The 15,538-nt window shown below is 43.6% G+C and overlaps 1 protein-coding gene across 3 annotated transcripts in view; it reads right to left on the reverse strand.

Annotated features, from left to right (window-relative positions):
• Nucleotides 1–1,515: 1,515 nt before the first annotated feature.
• Nucleotides 1,516–15,538, reverse strand: part of LOC131267357 (poly(rC)-binding protein 3) — a 68,683-nt gene continuing 54,660 nt past the window's right edge. For 2 of the 3 annotated variants that reach the window (XM_058270217.1, XM_058270216.1), the window contains exon 10: nt 11,262–12,333. In XM_058270217.1, the coding sequence (XP_058126200.1) occupies nt 11,832–12,333 (502 nt within the window). In that variant the 3' untranslated portion in view covers nt 11,262–11,831. Of the gene's footprint in view, nt 2,843–11,261; nt 12,334–15,538 lie in introns of those variants that run through there. The other variant, XM_058270218.1, reaches the window with a different exon arrangement.

The raw sequence follows: 15,538 nt of genomic DNA on the forward strand, positions 1-15,538 counted from the left end.
ACAAAGTGTTTAAACCAATGTCGGGGAATCAAATTTTTTCCTAACTCTTTTACTTCCTTCCAATTCTTCTCTGCAAGCTAGCTTCTTTCGGGGAGATGGAAAGCGATGATCGTGTGATCGGTCGATTAGGATGTTTGAAAGGATCATCACCACCGTCCTTAGAGTTTACAGGCTATTTCTATTTATCTTTTATTTTTGGCACTTACGTTTCATTTAAGTATTTTTCTTTTTTAAGAGAAAAGCCTCACTTTTCGCTTGCTTTACCATTCCTCGCTTCCCTATTTCCTCTGTTTGCGCTCTAACGCTGTCCCGAATACTACCTGCCCGTGTAAACGAACCTGTAACGCTAGACTAGCTAGGTGATTTCAGGACCGTTTACTTTTCATTCCCACCGTAAGACAGTCGGGCGAAAACAGAAAGATTAAGCCGAAAAACAATCCTATCGCGCAACCAGTAGCGCCGTCTAGTGTTTTGATTAACTACCATTTAATTTATTGCAGTCATTAAATAATGAACGATTATCTACGCGTGACTAATCCGTTTGTCGGGTGTCCATCGAAAAGAGAGCATCATTAAATCAAGTGATGAGTTGCGTTAAGCGTGAGTGAACATATTCTACTATCCTTGTGGCATACCTAAGGCATGCGCAGCGATAAAACAAAGAAAGAAGTTTAGATGCTTATAACACATTCATAGTTTTGCATGCATTCCCGTTCCTTTTTCCATGAAGTTACACAAATATAACTTTAACAATCTTTAGAACATTGCAAATGTCTTTTTGTCTCTTACACGTTAAACGATAAACTAGTATGCAATTAAAAAAATAACAAATTAAAATGATCTCAAAAGCTAATCCGTATCAGTATTGGGCATTTTTGTCTCGTTCTAATCCACTTAGTTGTACTAATTTCATCCTAATTTTTGCTTGCAATTCTTTTAACCCGCCCCTCCAGCCAAAAACCTTTCGGATTGGTTCCTTCGCATCCGTTTACGTCTTTAGAAGTATCAGATTCCAGTATGTTTTTTTGTCGGTGCCAGTTTTTGCTTCGCAATATGGAACGCCGTAAAATTGTCCACCTCTTTGCTTGGTGGCACGTTTTTGTTTTCCTCTACCGACACGGGGGGGCGGCGGTTTTTACCTTTCTTTTTGTTTGAACACCCCTTTCCACATACACACATACGTAAGCACAGGATATGTTTCTATTATATGCATTAGTTTTGCTTTCCTGTCTCATTTTAGTTTTATTTAGTTTTTGCTTTAATTGAGCAAATGCCACTTTCACGGGTTTCCAAACGGTGGGAAGTTTTTTTTTTGTTTTTCATTTTCCCTTCCCAACCATTCACATCTGGATTTTATCGTATACTTCTGCATTTTCCGTCTGCTGTTGTGTTTTGTTTTGTTTTTTTTTTAAACTTTTTGTATTCAAAACCTTCCATCCATTCATGTTCTTTGCAGTACCAGTAGATTGACTACGCGTTTGAAACGCATTCCCGTTTTCGTGGCCAACTTTGCGACAGTTTGACATGCAGCCTGCATCCCTTCGCGTTGTACGATCGAACAGAACCATCTCTTCTTTCCTATCATTTGTTGTTGTTTTTTTTCATCCTATTTGTTTGTTCTGCTGTCCCTGTACTCTACGTGAACCCTTCCTATTGGTTTTGCTGCTACATACACAAGCAGTCACACGCACACATGCATCGGTTTTTTTTTTTTATATCCTAATGTTTCCACAATGGCCACGCAAACAAGCGCATTGTACCCTCCGAAACAGAAGATAAAGCGCGTGTGTTAAAGTTTTCTACGCCTGCTAGTATGCCTAACAACTATGCTACGAACGATCGTTTTCCCGACGTATCCAACCACGTTTCGCGACGGGTGGGAAGTTTTGTTTTTATTTGGAAACCAATCCCGGAAATCTCATCTGTTTTAGTTTTAGTATATTTTTGTTTGTTTGTTTGTTTTGTTTTAGGTGGCCCCCTTCCTGTGGACCGTCTGACCCATTGCATGGTTGGTCACCGAAGCCACCACACATCCCCCTGTCCTGTATTGCCTGTGACTTATGCTAATAGAAAAACGTTACAAAAAACAAAAATAAAACCGTGAAAAACGAAAGGAAAATAAGGGGGGGAAAACACGAAGCCCGGTCAAAGCTTGTTTAAAAACAAAAACATACGATCAGTTACGCGTTAGGACGAAAAAAAAGGTGTATACGCTCATTTCTTCTCCATTTTCAGCAAGTCGGGTGTTGATGTGGGAGGTGTTTTTTTTCTGTATGTGTGTATTCCTTATCGGCTGTAGGATCCTTTCCTACAGCTCCGATTCCGTGGGATGCGAGATTTGTTTCCCCTACCCCAGCAGGAATAGATCCAAGACGGTGGTCAGCACTGTTATGTAGTCCCGTTCCGATGCGATTTAGATTTATGTGTTCAATTTCAATATTGTATGGCGGTGAGGTTTCGATCCGGTGACGGTTGGCACGAGGTTGCTGTTCACCTCCCGGCTGCTGCTGCTGCTGCTGCGAGTCCACATTATTTCCGGTCCAGGTTCAGACCGTACCGGAGATAGGGGAAGGCGGCTACCGGACCGACGGTGGCCGGAGCCATCCCACCGTAGCCGATGGTGGCCGGCCGGGGGGCACCGGCTGCGGCGGCGGCGGCCGCGGCCGCTGCTGCCGCTGCCACTGCGTTGCCGTTGCGCACGCTGGCGGCTGCCGCCACCGCCGCCATGCTGGATGCCGCGGTCATCGGGCGCAGGATGCTGCTGGTGCTGGTGCCGTTGTTGCTTCCGCCGCCGCCGAGCCCTGCGCCACCGTTGCTACCAACCTCACCACCACTTCTAAAGCTGAGAGGGAGAAGAGAGCGAAAGTTTTAATGGATCGGCGCTTTCACGATGTGATTCGGGGTGATGTAGTGATAGCCCGGGATTGGCATTCCGGCAGTTTCCATGGAAATTCTGAAAGTAGAACGTTTTGAACAAAAGGGACGTACGCGGTGTGGTGATTGTATGCGTGAATGTGCGTGGGCGCGTGTATGTGTGTGTGTGCGCGAGGATGGTTGGGATAGAAATTTGAGTGGGGACAATGTAGTTTGTGGTTTGTTTTCAATTTCGAATGGACCGAATGGGGATATAGGGTATAAATTTGATTGGGTTTTTCGATCAGGAGAGGATGATGGGGACGGGGCCAAGATCGAGCCACAAATGTCGATCGTAAACGATGACAGTTCGATGAAGGGCCATACATGAATGTAAACGTACAATGGATACACAGGGATACAAGCGAAGAACGGGAAAAAGGATAACAGATCAAAAGAGTAAGAGAGAAAGAGAGAAAGAGAATAGAAAGAAGAGAGAAAAAGAGAGAGAGAGAAAAAAAAAAGATATATTTATTCATATTACAATCATTTTCGCATATAAAAATCACAGGTGTCCACCACACAACAGACAAAACCACTGAATGCAAATCAGTTGTACGGAATAATGAAAACTAGTACGCTCTTCATACTTTTCATTACACTATAGTTGAATGCCGTGTACGTGTGTATGTGTACAAGTGTGTGTGTGTGTGTGTGTGTGTGTGTGTGTGTGTGTGTATGTGTGTGTAAATATGCTATTGGTTAATTATATGGTGGTTTATTCGTTCGAACGGTAAGAAACGTACGAAAGAAAACGGATAAACTATCGAAGGTGATACAACAGCGCTTTGAGACTTAGTGAACTCAAACAAACATGACAAAGGTAGAAAATGGTATCATCCTTCAATAGAATCAATAAATAAAACAAAATCAAGCTTTTCGTAAAAACAGCCCTGAAAGTTTTAAAGGTCGAAGGCTAACCTCAATCGATTTCCTACGAAGCAAAAGGAAATGAATAACCGGGCACGTTGCTATGGAAAACGAGGCAAAGATGAAAAGTTTACTAAATCAAAACGATACAAATGCAGTAAAAACCTAGACCGATTCAAATTTAAAAATGTTACTTTGAAAAAATAATTGAAATTATGATTTATTTAAAAAAAATGTTTTTCCCAATGGTGGTAAACCTATCGCATTACTGATACGCGATAAGACACTTCAACATTTTCCCGTATTGTTGTGTGTTCTAAAAACACTAAATGAGAAAAGTAAATAAAAAAAAAATTAAAATGAAAACTACCGTGTGAAATAAAACTCAACTACACTAAGCAATATAATTCTATCGTTAAACTATGTTTTTCAGGGCAAAACAAACGTAACTAATCTATCATTAAAAGTAATACTGACGATTGGAACAAGTTGTTAAAGAGAAAAGAGCAGATAAAACAACGCTAAGTGAAGGACGAAACAAACCATCCCTACAGGATGGGAAGAAACAGAACAGAACAAACAAACAAAAAACAATCAGAACTTCTCCTAGTGGTAAAGTACGGAAGGATATATTGTGAAGAGCCTTTGGAAAGCGCCACACGCACGCACACACGCTAGAGAATGGCAGAACACGATGACGACGACGATTGGCTGTTACTTGGCCAAGAGAGTTGTTGGTGGTTTTTTTTTAGGGGGTGGAAAATACTGGGGTTGGTGGTTTCGGTGGGGCGATGGTTTGGCCGCTGGCTCAAAACACATACACGCACACACACACAGCTAAAAGACTATATGTTAGAAAAGTAAAAAAAAAAACACTGTTACAGGGCTCTGGCAACACTGGCGGGGAAAAGAAATCGAACAGTCTAAAAAGGCATACGAGAAACGGTGAAAACGAAATACGAGAACCAGAGTAAGTAGAAAGGGAAAAAGGGAGAAGTAGTAGTAGATAGATTTATAAATTATCACCCGAAATGGGTGAAAATGTAAAAGTTTCAATACGAAGGACGGAAGAAAGAGAGAGAGACAGAGTAAGAGAGTAGATAAATGTCAAACGAAACTAGAGTAGTAGCAGTGGAGTAGAAATAGTAGTAATTATGAAGAAGAAAAAAAACCCATACGCAAAAGGGTAACAGAAAATATGGCAAAAGTAATTTCTTACCGGGAACAGTTCATGATAAGTATGGGTTTTGGTTTGGTTGTATTTAGTTTGGCGGTACGTGAACTATTGGACATACGATTTGTGGTTTGGTTTTGGTTATGGCACATTCGGTATTTGGTTGGACAGGTGGTGGTGGTGGTGGTGGTTGTTGTTGGCTGACGCTATAAAATAGGAAGAGGAAACGTTTGTTTTTTTGTTTTGCACATTGAGGTTAATATGGATGAAATATGGCGATGAAAGTTATGATGATGGCGAACACGATCGATGGTATAGAGTAGGTGAAAGAGGTATGTAGGTAAACATTTGATAGGCGATGTACATCTGTTAGAGATCACTTGCGAACGTTCGCAAAAAAAACCACAATTACATCTTCTTCTTCTTCATGGCGTAACGACCTCTTGGTCATGCCTGCCCCTGAAGGGCTTACGAGACTTGTTTCCCTGTTGTACGTGGATAGTCAGTCCTCTCGTACAGGGGAGGGTCCGGTCTCGGTTGGGATTCGAACCCACGCCGTCGAGGTGGTGAGCCTCGGCGCTTATGGGTCGATTTTTCTAACCGGCGCTACCGCTCGGCTGTCGCGGACCCTAAATCTACATCTACGCGGACATCTGTTAGAGATCACTTGCGAACGTTCGCAAAAAAAACCACAATTACATGTTCCGTGTTTTTTTACCATTAACAATGGTACAATGTTAAGGCTATGGTAACGCAATAAAACAAGTATCCCCCACTTGACCCATTTTGCTCGGTTGTAAGTTTTATGCAATTTTTTAGCTTTGAAAATGGGATATAACAGAATGGAGCATGTTTCGGATCTCGAGTGAACTTCCAATATGGTTTGCTCAAATGGTCGACAAATCGAGATTTTGGATAAAGTGGTGTATTGGTATTTGCTATGCATTCTTCATTTTCCTTGCCCTGGGTCCTGGTTGGATAAATTTGGTAAAATCCTAATCCAATTTTTACTTCTACTTTTCCACTGAATTTCTTCATGACATCGGATAGATCCAAAACACAAGGAAGGTGGGAAGGAAGAACCAATGGACAAATAACAATATACACACACAACAGGAAGCTATATTCATGGGAAGGTTTCGGATTTCTTGGTGTGAGGGGATTGTGTGTCTACGACCACAGATCTACATCTACTACCCTTTCCTTCGCGGTGATGTTAGTTTGGAGGATTTGGAGATGACATTCTTGTGATATGTGAAAATGGTTTTTGCAACAAACGCTGGCAGGCAGGCGGTCGGGCGGGCGGTAGGAAAGGAGAGCAGGTCGGTGGATTTTACTAGCTGTCGTTCTGATTCTTTACTTTCTCCCGTTTTTGCAAGGAAGTTATTGCGCACTATCTCCGCACAAACCATGAGGAATTTTGGTGATGGTTGCGTGGTGGTAATTATAAGGTATCGGACCGCTTCGTCGATGGTTACTGATTGGGTTATAATGTTTGCGTGTCGGTTGTAAAAGTTATGAAACTGAAGACATGAAAGTAATGGTCGATTATTGGTGGTGAACCTGGGATTAATCCTGGATGGATGGATGGCGTATGCACATTACTCAAAGTTTATGGAACATTGGTGGCGTTTTGTTTTTTGAGGTGGTGTAGAGAAGAAGGTCGGAACGGTCGGAATTTGGTGGAGTTGAGAGTATGAAGGAGTTTTTTTTTGTTTTGTTTGGTGACGTGGAGGAAATTCCCAGTCTATTTCGTTGTAGAAGGCGAATTTGCGTTGCATTTCTGTTTTTCCCGCGCTGGTATGCAGGAACCGAAGTGCGTTGTCGAAGGCGCTGAAATCAGGAGTCGCATTAGTGAGTGCACCCTTTTTCCCGCTTCGCGCTGCAAACAACAACAAAAATAACAGTAAAAGTACTACAGACTAATCTCACTACTACAAACTGCCGGCCGGTTTCAGTTGGGCTTAACTCAAGATCTATTCTTTTATTCGTCTTTCATTGTTTTGTATTCTGGTTCGCCTTTCCCCCGTTTTGCTTACGGTTACACATTGTTGGAAGTAGGTATAAGGATATTAATCGTTTCACAAACTGCCTCTAGCAACGTACTACATCTGTACTTAAAAATCTGAATCCGAATTTGCTGCCGTGTCCAACTTCTATTTAAAATTCGTCTCGGTTTGGAGAAATGGAGAAAACTCTGCCTGATGTCTCTTCGTTTTTCGTTTTTCATTATCAATGTTTGAACAATTAATTACTGGTATTGTTTAATATATTATATGCTACATGTTTGTTTGTTTGTTTTAAGAGATGTGATACACTTTTTGGCTTCCGAAGGCAGAGCACGGGTGCACTCCGCCTCCGATCCGGTTACTGAAGTAAATCGTAGGGTTGTGATTACATGGACAATATATGAGTTTGGTCATTTAAGAACGTGGATAAATTGTTTGCACGTATGTATGCGTGTAGTTGTGTTTAAAAATGTTGTTGGTGAGAGATGCAAAACTTGTGTGTCGGGTGACCGAGAAGGAATACATAGCATTACTGATTATGGTCACTTATAAGCTAACCGCAAATCGAAGATGTTTTATACTCCCATTCCTGAACGGGGATTTTTGCTTTTCTTTCGCTGAGTGTCGCGGGGGAGTGGTGGTAGAAAGTACAGTGTGTTTACACTAGAGGATAGTAACAAGTAATCGTTCTTCCTGTTTTCCCTTTTAAAAAAGAACACTGGCTAAGCCTACATTCCTACATAATTAAGTGAATATTACTCCAATTTGCTGCTGTTAGCTTGCTTTTCCCGCTGTTTCTCTACCTGCATGACCATGTCCACTCCACTTAATCGGTACTTAACTAGCGCAACAATGTCGTTAGATCATGGCTTACGTACTCGCTGCCTTCTCCTGCTTTCCGTCCGAACATAGAACTGCGATGGGCGACACGGTTGTGTTCGGTTCGGTTATTAAATCGTTTATGTCGTGATACTGTCGCTCTCTGTCAGATGCGATTTTACGCGAGTACTCAAATCTCGGTGCGCCACACACGTGGGAAGGAAATTTGTACTATGTCTTCGGGCCATCACATACACACACACACACACAAATGCGCCGAGGGGGGGCACGCACGTAGGAAAAATCATGATCGTGCGTCTGCTCCAAGAGGAACATCCAAATGATTCGCGTTTGAATTGAAGAAAGTAGTTTTTTAAGCAAACGACTGCGCTGGCATTTCTCTCTGCTCGGTTCATCCTTGGAAAAGTTATGGTAAACGCGGACAGGGACATTGTTTATTGGTCAACTTAACCACACTTTTTTTATGCTATTTCCTCTAGCAATTTACAAAATCCCTTGAGAACTTACAATACCAAGTTCCATCAAACAAATAACGCAGAACAAATGTTTCCGCTTAATATTTAACATGTTTCTATTCGAGGTACGAGTTAAAGTCACACAATCTTTCCTCGAAAGAAAAAAAAATTACCATAAATCAGGTGCAATCAAGAGCTTCACGCTTTGATAGACGAGAATGAGTTGTGCTTTATGAATCTTTAAGCGAGATTCATTCATTGGAATCATTCACCTAAGATTTATTCAGAATGATTCATGAATCCTTTGCGATTTCAATCTTAAAACATTGATGAATCTTTCACGAATCTTCTGGGTTTTTTAATTGGTGTGCGACAATTAAGCGACAAAAAAAAAGGTGTCTTTTCCCAGTTTTTTGGCTTTAATTTCCTGTTCCCTTTAACACGTTCCGTACCGCGTCACCCAAATATGGGTGACAGCAGTTTTAGTTTTAAAAAGTTTTTGACCCATAAATAAATGAAAATGCAACATAAAATTTATAGTTATATTTTAAATAAGTTATTTGGTAAGCTAAGTTTTTGCTTGGCTTTCGAAAACAATCGGTTTAACAAATATTATAAACAAATTGTAATTTAATACTAAAAGTACTAAAAGTACTTAAATACTAAAAGTTGTGCTAAAATGCTTGGTACGCAACGTGTTAACAATCATGAATCTTTGGGATTCATGAATCTGAATCGGAATTACACAACTCTAGTCATCAGCCCTTTTACTCTAGAAAAGTAGTGGACTTATGCAGTAGGCTATGATAATAACTAAAAATAATCTTTTGGGAAGCGTTTGATAAATTTTATTAAATTTGATGACCAAATTTTAACAAAACTTATTGTACTAAAAATCTGTACTAAAATAGCGTGCCAGTCAACGTGTTAACTATCTTTAACTGGCAACGATTCAGATAATGAAAAAATAACTATACCAATTGTCGCTAGAAACAAGAGAAGAACATTCGCACTATGTTTGAATTCCTGCGCGGGAACGCCAGTTTGGAATTTTCCGGAGCAAGGAAAAATGCCATTTAACCTTCTGACTGAAGGTAGAAAGGGAAATAAAATGGCAAGCCCTAAGATTTAAATTTATCTCCTTGCGCAGTATAGTGCAAACCCCAGCACAGGAACGTCGGTTCCAAGAGGGAGGAAAAAAACAAACAAAACGGACCCCAAGAAGCGCCAAAAAACGGTTGTCGCTGCAAGAGTCTAATTCAAGAGTGAATAAAATCGAGAACCCGAGAACCTCGTCCCATTCTGCCGAGGCATCGTCATTGTAGCTTTGGCGCACCGTCTTCTGCATCTGACAGACTGACTGATTGCTTCTGACGCGCCGGTTGCACCCGAATGGCGCACCGTCCCTCTGTCGACGCTACCGCACGAAAGGGTAACTAACGCAGAACTAACACACCACTTAAAAATAGCGGGTAATCTGAAATTAAAATTCGAATCATTTCGTCGCGCTGCAGAGGGAGATTGCATTGCCCGGTTGCGCCGCAGTTAATGCAGATTTTAGGTTCCTTCCCCCCCCCCCCACCCATTTTGCCTCCCGAAAGGTATTGCAAGATAGTACGACGAGGATGTTGGCGAACTAGAGAGAGAGAGAAAGAGTGAGAGAGCGACTTGATGCTAGTCGTAAAGCGAAAAAAGAGATAGAGAGCTGGTACTGAAACCGTACAACCTAACCTTCTTCTATCTTCTATGCTCTATCTATCTATGTACTTATACATCCGAGATCTTCGAGATGGAAAACCCCGAGCGCGCACGCACAAAACTGTGTGTGTGTGTGTGTGTGTGTGTGTCCTCCCAGCCAGCCGTGTGCCTTCCTCGGGAGATTTCCCGTTCGGATTAAAACAAGGGTGCGCCCTCCTCCTCCCCCAGTCGGAAAATCCTTTACCTACCGCCAGCCAGCCAGTCAGCCAAATCTCAGCTCAAAAAGGAGTATTTGGAGGATGCTCCGCGGATACTATTTTAAGCCTTTTGCGGCGATGCTGCATCTATGGCAAATAAACGATGAAAAAAAAGCGCACGATAGCAAGTTTGCAGATGGTTTAAAATTAATCCATCCAAAGTCACAGCTCCACCCAGCCTGGCCCAGTAGAACCCAGAACCCTGGGTCTGTAGACGGCCGTCTCGGTTCTATTCCTATCCGCACATTGTCGCGTGATGGTGTTTTTTTTTCGTTCCTTCGCTTGCGTTTTCTCACCTTCAAAGCACGCGAGAGCGGGTTCCATCCTTGCGCTACCATTTCTTGTTAGTTTTTCCCGCGTATGTTCCCGTGTTGCCAACGGCAGCAGAGAACCTGCACCGTTCCGAGTCAACGATATGTCTGGTGTGTGTGTGTATGATCTATCTGCACGTACTGTGCTCGCAGGAAAAGGAGCGCATAAAATGGCGCAAGGGTGCGACCGTGCGTTCCCGAGTTTTTTTCTTTTGCGACGAAAATATAAACACTACACAGGACAGGACGAATCGGAAAAACCAGCGCGGAACCGAATTGGAAGCGAGAACCAAACCGAACATACTTAAAAAAGACGTAAAGATCCTGCGCAGCCAACTGCGAGAGAGTATTGGTAGGAGAAAGTTTCTTTAAAATCCTTATCGAATAAATGTTTAAAAATAAAACCCCCTTCATCGTCATCATCATCATCGTCGTCAGCCTGATCGGCATCTAAGTGCTAGCGACGTTCGCATGTCTGCACAATTAAGTTCTATTTCCGGCTGGAGTTTTCCACCTTACCCCCCCCCCCCCCCCCCCCCCCCCCCGTCCGCAAGAGTTTTTCTCCTTTCGCTATCCTATTTATGGCAGGCCGGAGGAAGGTTCGAAGCAGTTGGTAAAGCCCATCGCGATAGCGACGCTGGATGTTGGCCAACATCGGCGTGGACCACAATTAAAAATGGTGGAAGAAATTGTGGTAGCTTGGACCTTTTCCTTATCGAAACAGAAAAAAAATGTACGGGATACCCGATCCCGGATGTCCGGAGCGCTATTTCGAGGGTGTACGATTTATTTCCGGTGAATAAAAACGTAGGATCCGAATAATTCGTATGTCGCGTTTTTTGCGTCCCCATTCCTTTGGATGACCTTTTCTTTCTGACCTCACACGTTGGTGTCATTCCCTGCACGGTTTCTTAAAACTTAATTAGAAAATGAAAATTAAAATAAATCCTTCCGGTTTATAAAGTGTACAGTTTGAATATTGTAACACACGCACACACACGCGAGGCTTCCGGTGCGGTTTTGTCACGTGCACTCGAATCTCGGTGGTGGGTGTTGGGTGTCACTGCTGGAAAAATCTCGGGTGGTGTGCGACCCACCTCCTTCCGCTATACTCCTCTGCCTTAACTGTCTTACTTGTCTACTTGCTGTTTCACACACTTGTGTTCTCAATCATGTGTCTGTTTCTTCTTTCCTCTTCGCATTTTCACCCACCGTTGAGTGACCTCAGAGTGCCCTTTCCTTTCCAGCCCGCTGCCGGGTTGGGTCTGCCCTGCCCCCGGGGTCGTCCCCACGAACACACCCGCTTAGTACGGGTTGAACTTGTTGCGCTCGCTCTTCTTACTGCTGTCGCCGTTAATGGTGTTGTTGGCGTTCGGCGAGCGCATACGCGTCGTCTTGGGCCGATTGACGCCGGTCGTCTGGATCGGCGCGACTGCCGCGGCCCCGCTGGACAGATTGCCGAGCAGATCGGTCAGACTGCCGAGGGCGGACAGGCTGCTGAGCGCATTCAGCGTCCCCGGCTTGGACAGTAGCTGTGCCAGCGGGATGGCCGAGGCCAGCGGGTTCGAGGCCGCGGCGGCGGCGGCAGCGGCAGCAGCGACCGCGCTCGTCCCGGTCGCGCCCGCCCCGGGCACGCCCGAGTTGGCGGCGGCCGCCGCGGCTGCCGAAGCTGCCGCCGCCACCGTGGCCGCCGCCGACGGCGGCACGATACCGGCCGTGGCCGGCTGCGCGCCGCCCACCTGCGCCGTGGCGGCGGCCGCTGCCGCGCCGGCTTCGTCGCCTAAATTCGCCTTCTGAAGTTCGACGCTGTGGGAGGATAAGGAGGAAGTTTGTTAGGTTTGAGAAGAGAGAGATAGAGAGAGAGAGTGAGAGAGAAAGAGTAGAAAGAGAGAGAGAGAGAGATTCGTGTAAAGGATATTCATAGGCGGGCGGGCGGACGGACGGACGGACGGACGGAAGGATCGTTGAGTAGCATTTGCAGAAACACGGAAACAGAGAGTGAAAAGGGGTATGTTTAAGAGGGGGTGGGTTGGTGGTGGTTCGTTTTGAGTGTGCGTGTGTGTGTGTGTGTGTGCGGGGGGGGTTAGAAGGTATAAAAGAGAAAAAAGAGACAGAGACAGGCAGGTAAGGCGACTGAGAACAAAATGGTGTAGTGTAAAGGAAGGCCAGGACACGTGCACTCGGTTTTGGTTTGGTTTTCTTTTTTTTTTCCTCGTGGATGGTTTGGTTGGGGGAAATTCACCGGTGGCATGAGTTTAGTACATTGTTTTACACAACATTACAGTGGATGAACGTTGACGGCACGGCTTTACACACGGTCTCGCACGGAGGTTAGTAACATTCAGCGGAACAACATACCATCGGGAAGTGGGAGGCGGACGGATACGGCATTCAGCAAACCGGTGTATGAGTGTGTGTGTGAGGGGGGGAAAGGAAAATCGTGGGGCTCCCCGATAATATGTGTGTGTTGGCCCAAGGGAGGAGTCCGAGATCGGAATGGGAAGGACACGAACTTTACCACCAATCACCGACGTCACGTGGTGGAAATTATTCAGATTTTAGGAAATTCACCATGAAGTGGAAATGGGAAGGACGAATAGGTTAGCAGTTATTTTACAACAATAATACACGGGAACCACAAGAACACACTCATGAATACCAATTTTACACAGCTTCTCGGATCGTGTGGCTCGACTGCTTTTGGGAGGGGGGGGGGGGGGGGGGCGGGCGAAATGAGATTCACGATGGACGATATTAAATGTTTCAACCCAGTTTTCCACCAATCCTGGCGCAGCTGCGAGGAAAGCCGGGAATAATGAAACCGTTCATTATTGATGGCAACCATTATTGCTCAACAATATGCGGAGAGTATAAGGCATAAGGCGTTAATTGTAATATGCAATATGCATACGATGCGAACGGTTGTGAAGCTGGCAAACGAAAACATCAAAAATGGCACACATATTTCACCACCTGCAGGGGGGTGGATGTATGGCGCCGGTTTATTAATTATTGTTTCTATTGAAATCGAAATATCAATAACCTCCATGCGCATAACAGGGCTTCAAGCCAAAACAAAGCTGTAAACAACGACAAGCTTTCGATTGATTGTTTCCTTTCAAAATGGAATCAAACCAATGCTCTACATTCACTGTCATTTTGCAATTAAATCGTGAAAAAAGGTATGCTTCACATTTACGCGATATTAACACGTTCCGTACCGCGTCACCCAAATATGGGTGACAGCAGTTTTAGTACAAAAAAGTTTTCGACCCATAAATAAATGAAAATGCAACATAAAAATTATTATAATATTTTATATAAATTTTTGGGAAGCTAAGTTTTTGCTTGGCCTTCGAAAACAATCGGTTTAACAAATATTATAAACAAATTGTAATTTGAATAATTGTACTAAAAATTGTGCTAAAACGCTTGGTACGGAACGTGTTAAAGTGCGTAATACGTAATAGCGAATGATGTTAAACGTTGATAGAAATTATTAAACCCACGCCATTAGGTGTTAATTATAGTTCTTAGAACTTTTTTTCAAATGTAATTCTGTATTCATCTCCATAATTGCATCCTGTTTTGTTTTAGTTTATTTGTTAGCTGTTCTTCTTACTTTAATTAAATTTATTGAATTGATTGTTTATGCTACTGTGGCTTTTATTAATCTTGATTTATGAACTGTAGAGATACCATGAACAAAATAAATCAAGTACATATTTTAAAACCTGATTACATACTTAGAGCGAAAAATTTAATTCTGAAGTTATATATATATTTTTTTTTCAAATTTGTTTTCTGAAGTTTCAAGCTTTTCCAAATCAAAAGGCCTTGATATTGTTTTTGTTCTTCAATTTTAGATTTTCTCTTTTAAATCTGTATGGACAATCGCCAGGATGTTGCTTGCTAAACAGCATAAACGTATTTATTTCCCATCAAAACGTTTTGTAAAAAATATATACCGTGTTCAAATGAAATTGCCATAAAAAGTAGCCTTTTTCTGCCGGCCTCAAAAAATTGCGCGAGCACATATTTTTCACTAACCGTAAATGACACTTTTCCATCAATCTTCATTCCCAATACCGGCCCCAGCTTCACTAATGAAGCCTTTTTCCACCACCTTTAGCCATAGATTTCCATTCGCGTGGAACGATCGAGGGCGCCGGGGGGGGGGGACGAGGGCAACGGCAAGTTAAAGTTAGTAAAGGTGCTTGGGTGGTAATAATGATGATGGGAAAACCGGATAATGGCGGTGGACGTGGTGGGTGTCGTTCCCAATTTGGATTGGAAAACAAAGGGCTGAAGCATTCGCTGGAGGGTTGTAGACGGCGGCCAGGATTGCGGTTTCGGATCAGGGGACGTACAGGTTTGGTGTGTGTATGTGTGTATGTGTGTGCAGACTTTCTCTCTCGCGGTAATGGGGCTCGGACGGACGGACGGATGGATGGTGGGCGGACAGGTGGGCGGACAAGGTGGGACATCACAAACAGCGCGATGTGTCTCACAGGCAGGCAGGAAACGAATGGAGGAGGGTAGTCAACCAAAACCAGTGCTGTACACCACCGGAGGTTAGAACGGGAACAACCAAAAAACTAAAGCACACGCAACCTAATACAAGATGTATCACCAAGGAAATGGACACAAATCACGGACGGAGGAAGGATGATTTCCAGCAGCAGCAGCAGCAGCAGCAACGGCAACAACAGCAGCAGCAGCAGCAGCGGTCATAAGGAAAAGGGATGTCAAACGCGCGCGCTCACACATACACACACACACAAACGCGCGCGCCTTCTGATGGATCGATCTTAATCGGAAGGAAGTGATAGGTTGCTTCAAGGTTCTGGGAGAAGGACAAGAGTGTTTCGCGTCGGTTAATGGAGTAACACATATGGTAATAAGAGTATGGCGGGGTGGTTGTAGTGGTGGTGGTGGTGGTGGTGGTGATGAGAAGTCGTCGTACGTCGTCTTTACATTCGTGGCAAACGTTAAACAATCAAATCAAAAA

The sequence above is a fragment of the Anopheles coustani genome, chromosome 2 (genome assembly GCF_943734705.1).
Source record: "Anopheles coustani chromosome 2, idAnoCousDA_361_x.2, whole genome shotgun sequence".
Lineage (NCBI taxonomy): Eukaryota > Metazoa > Arthropoda > Insecta > Diptera > Culicidae > Anopheles > Anopheles coustani.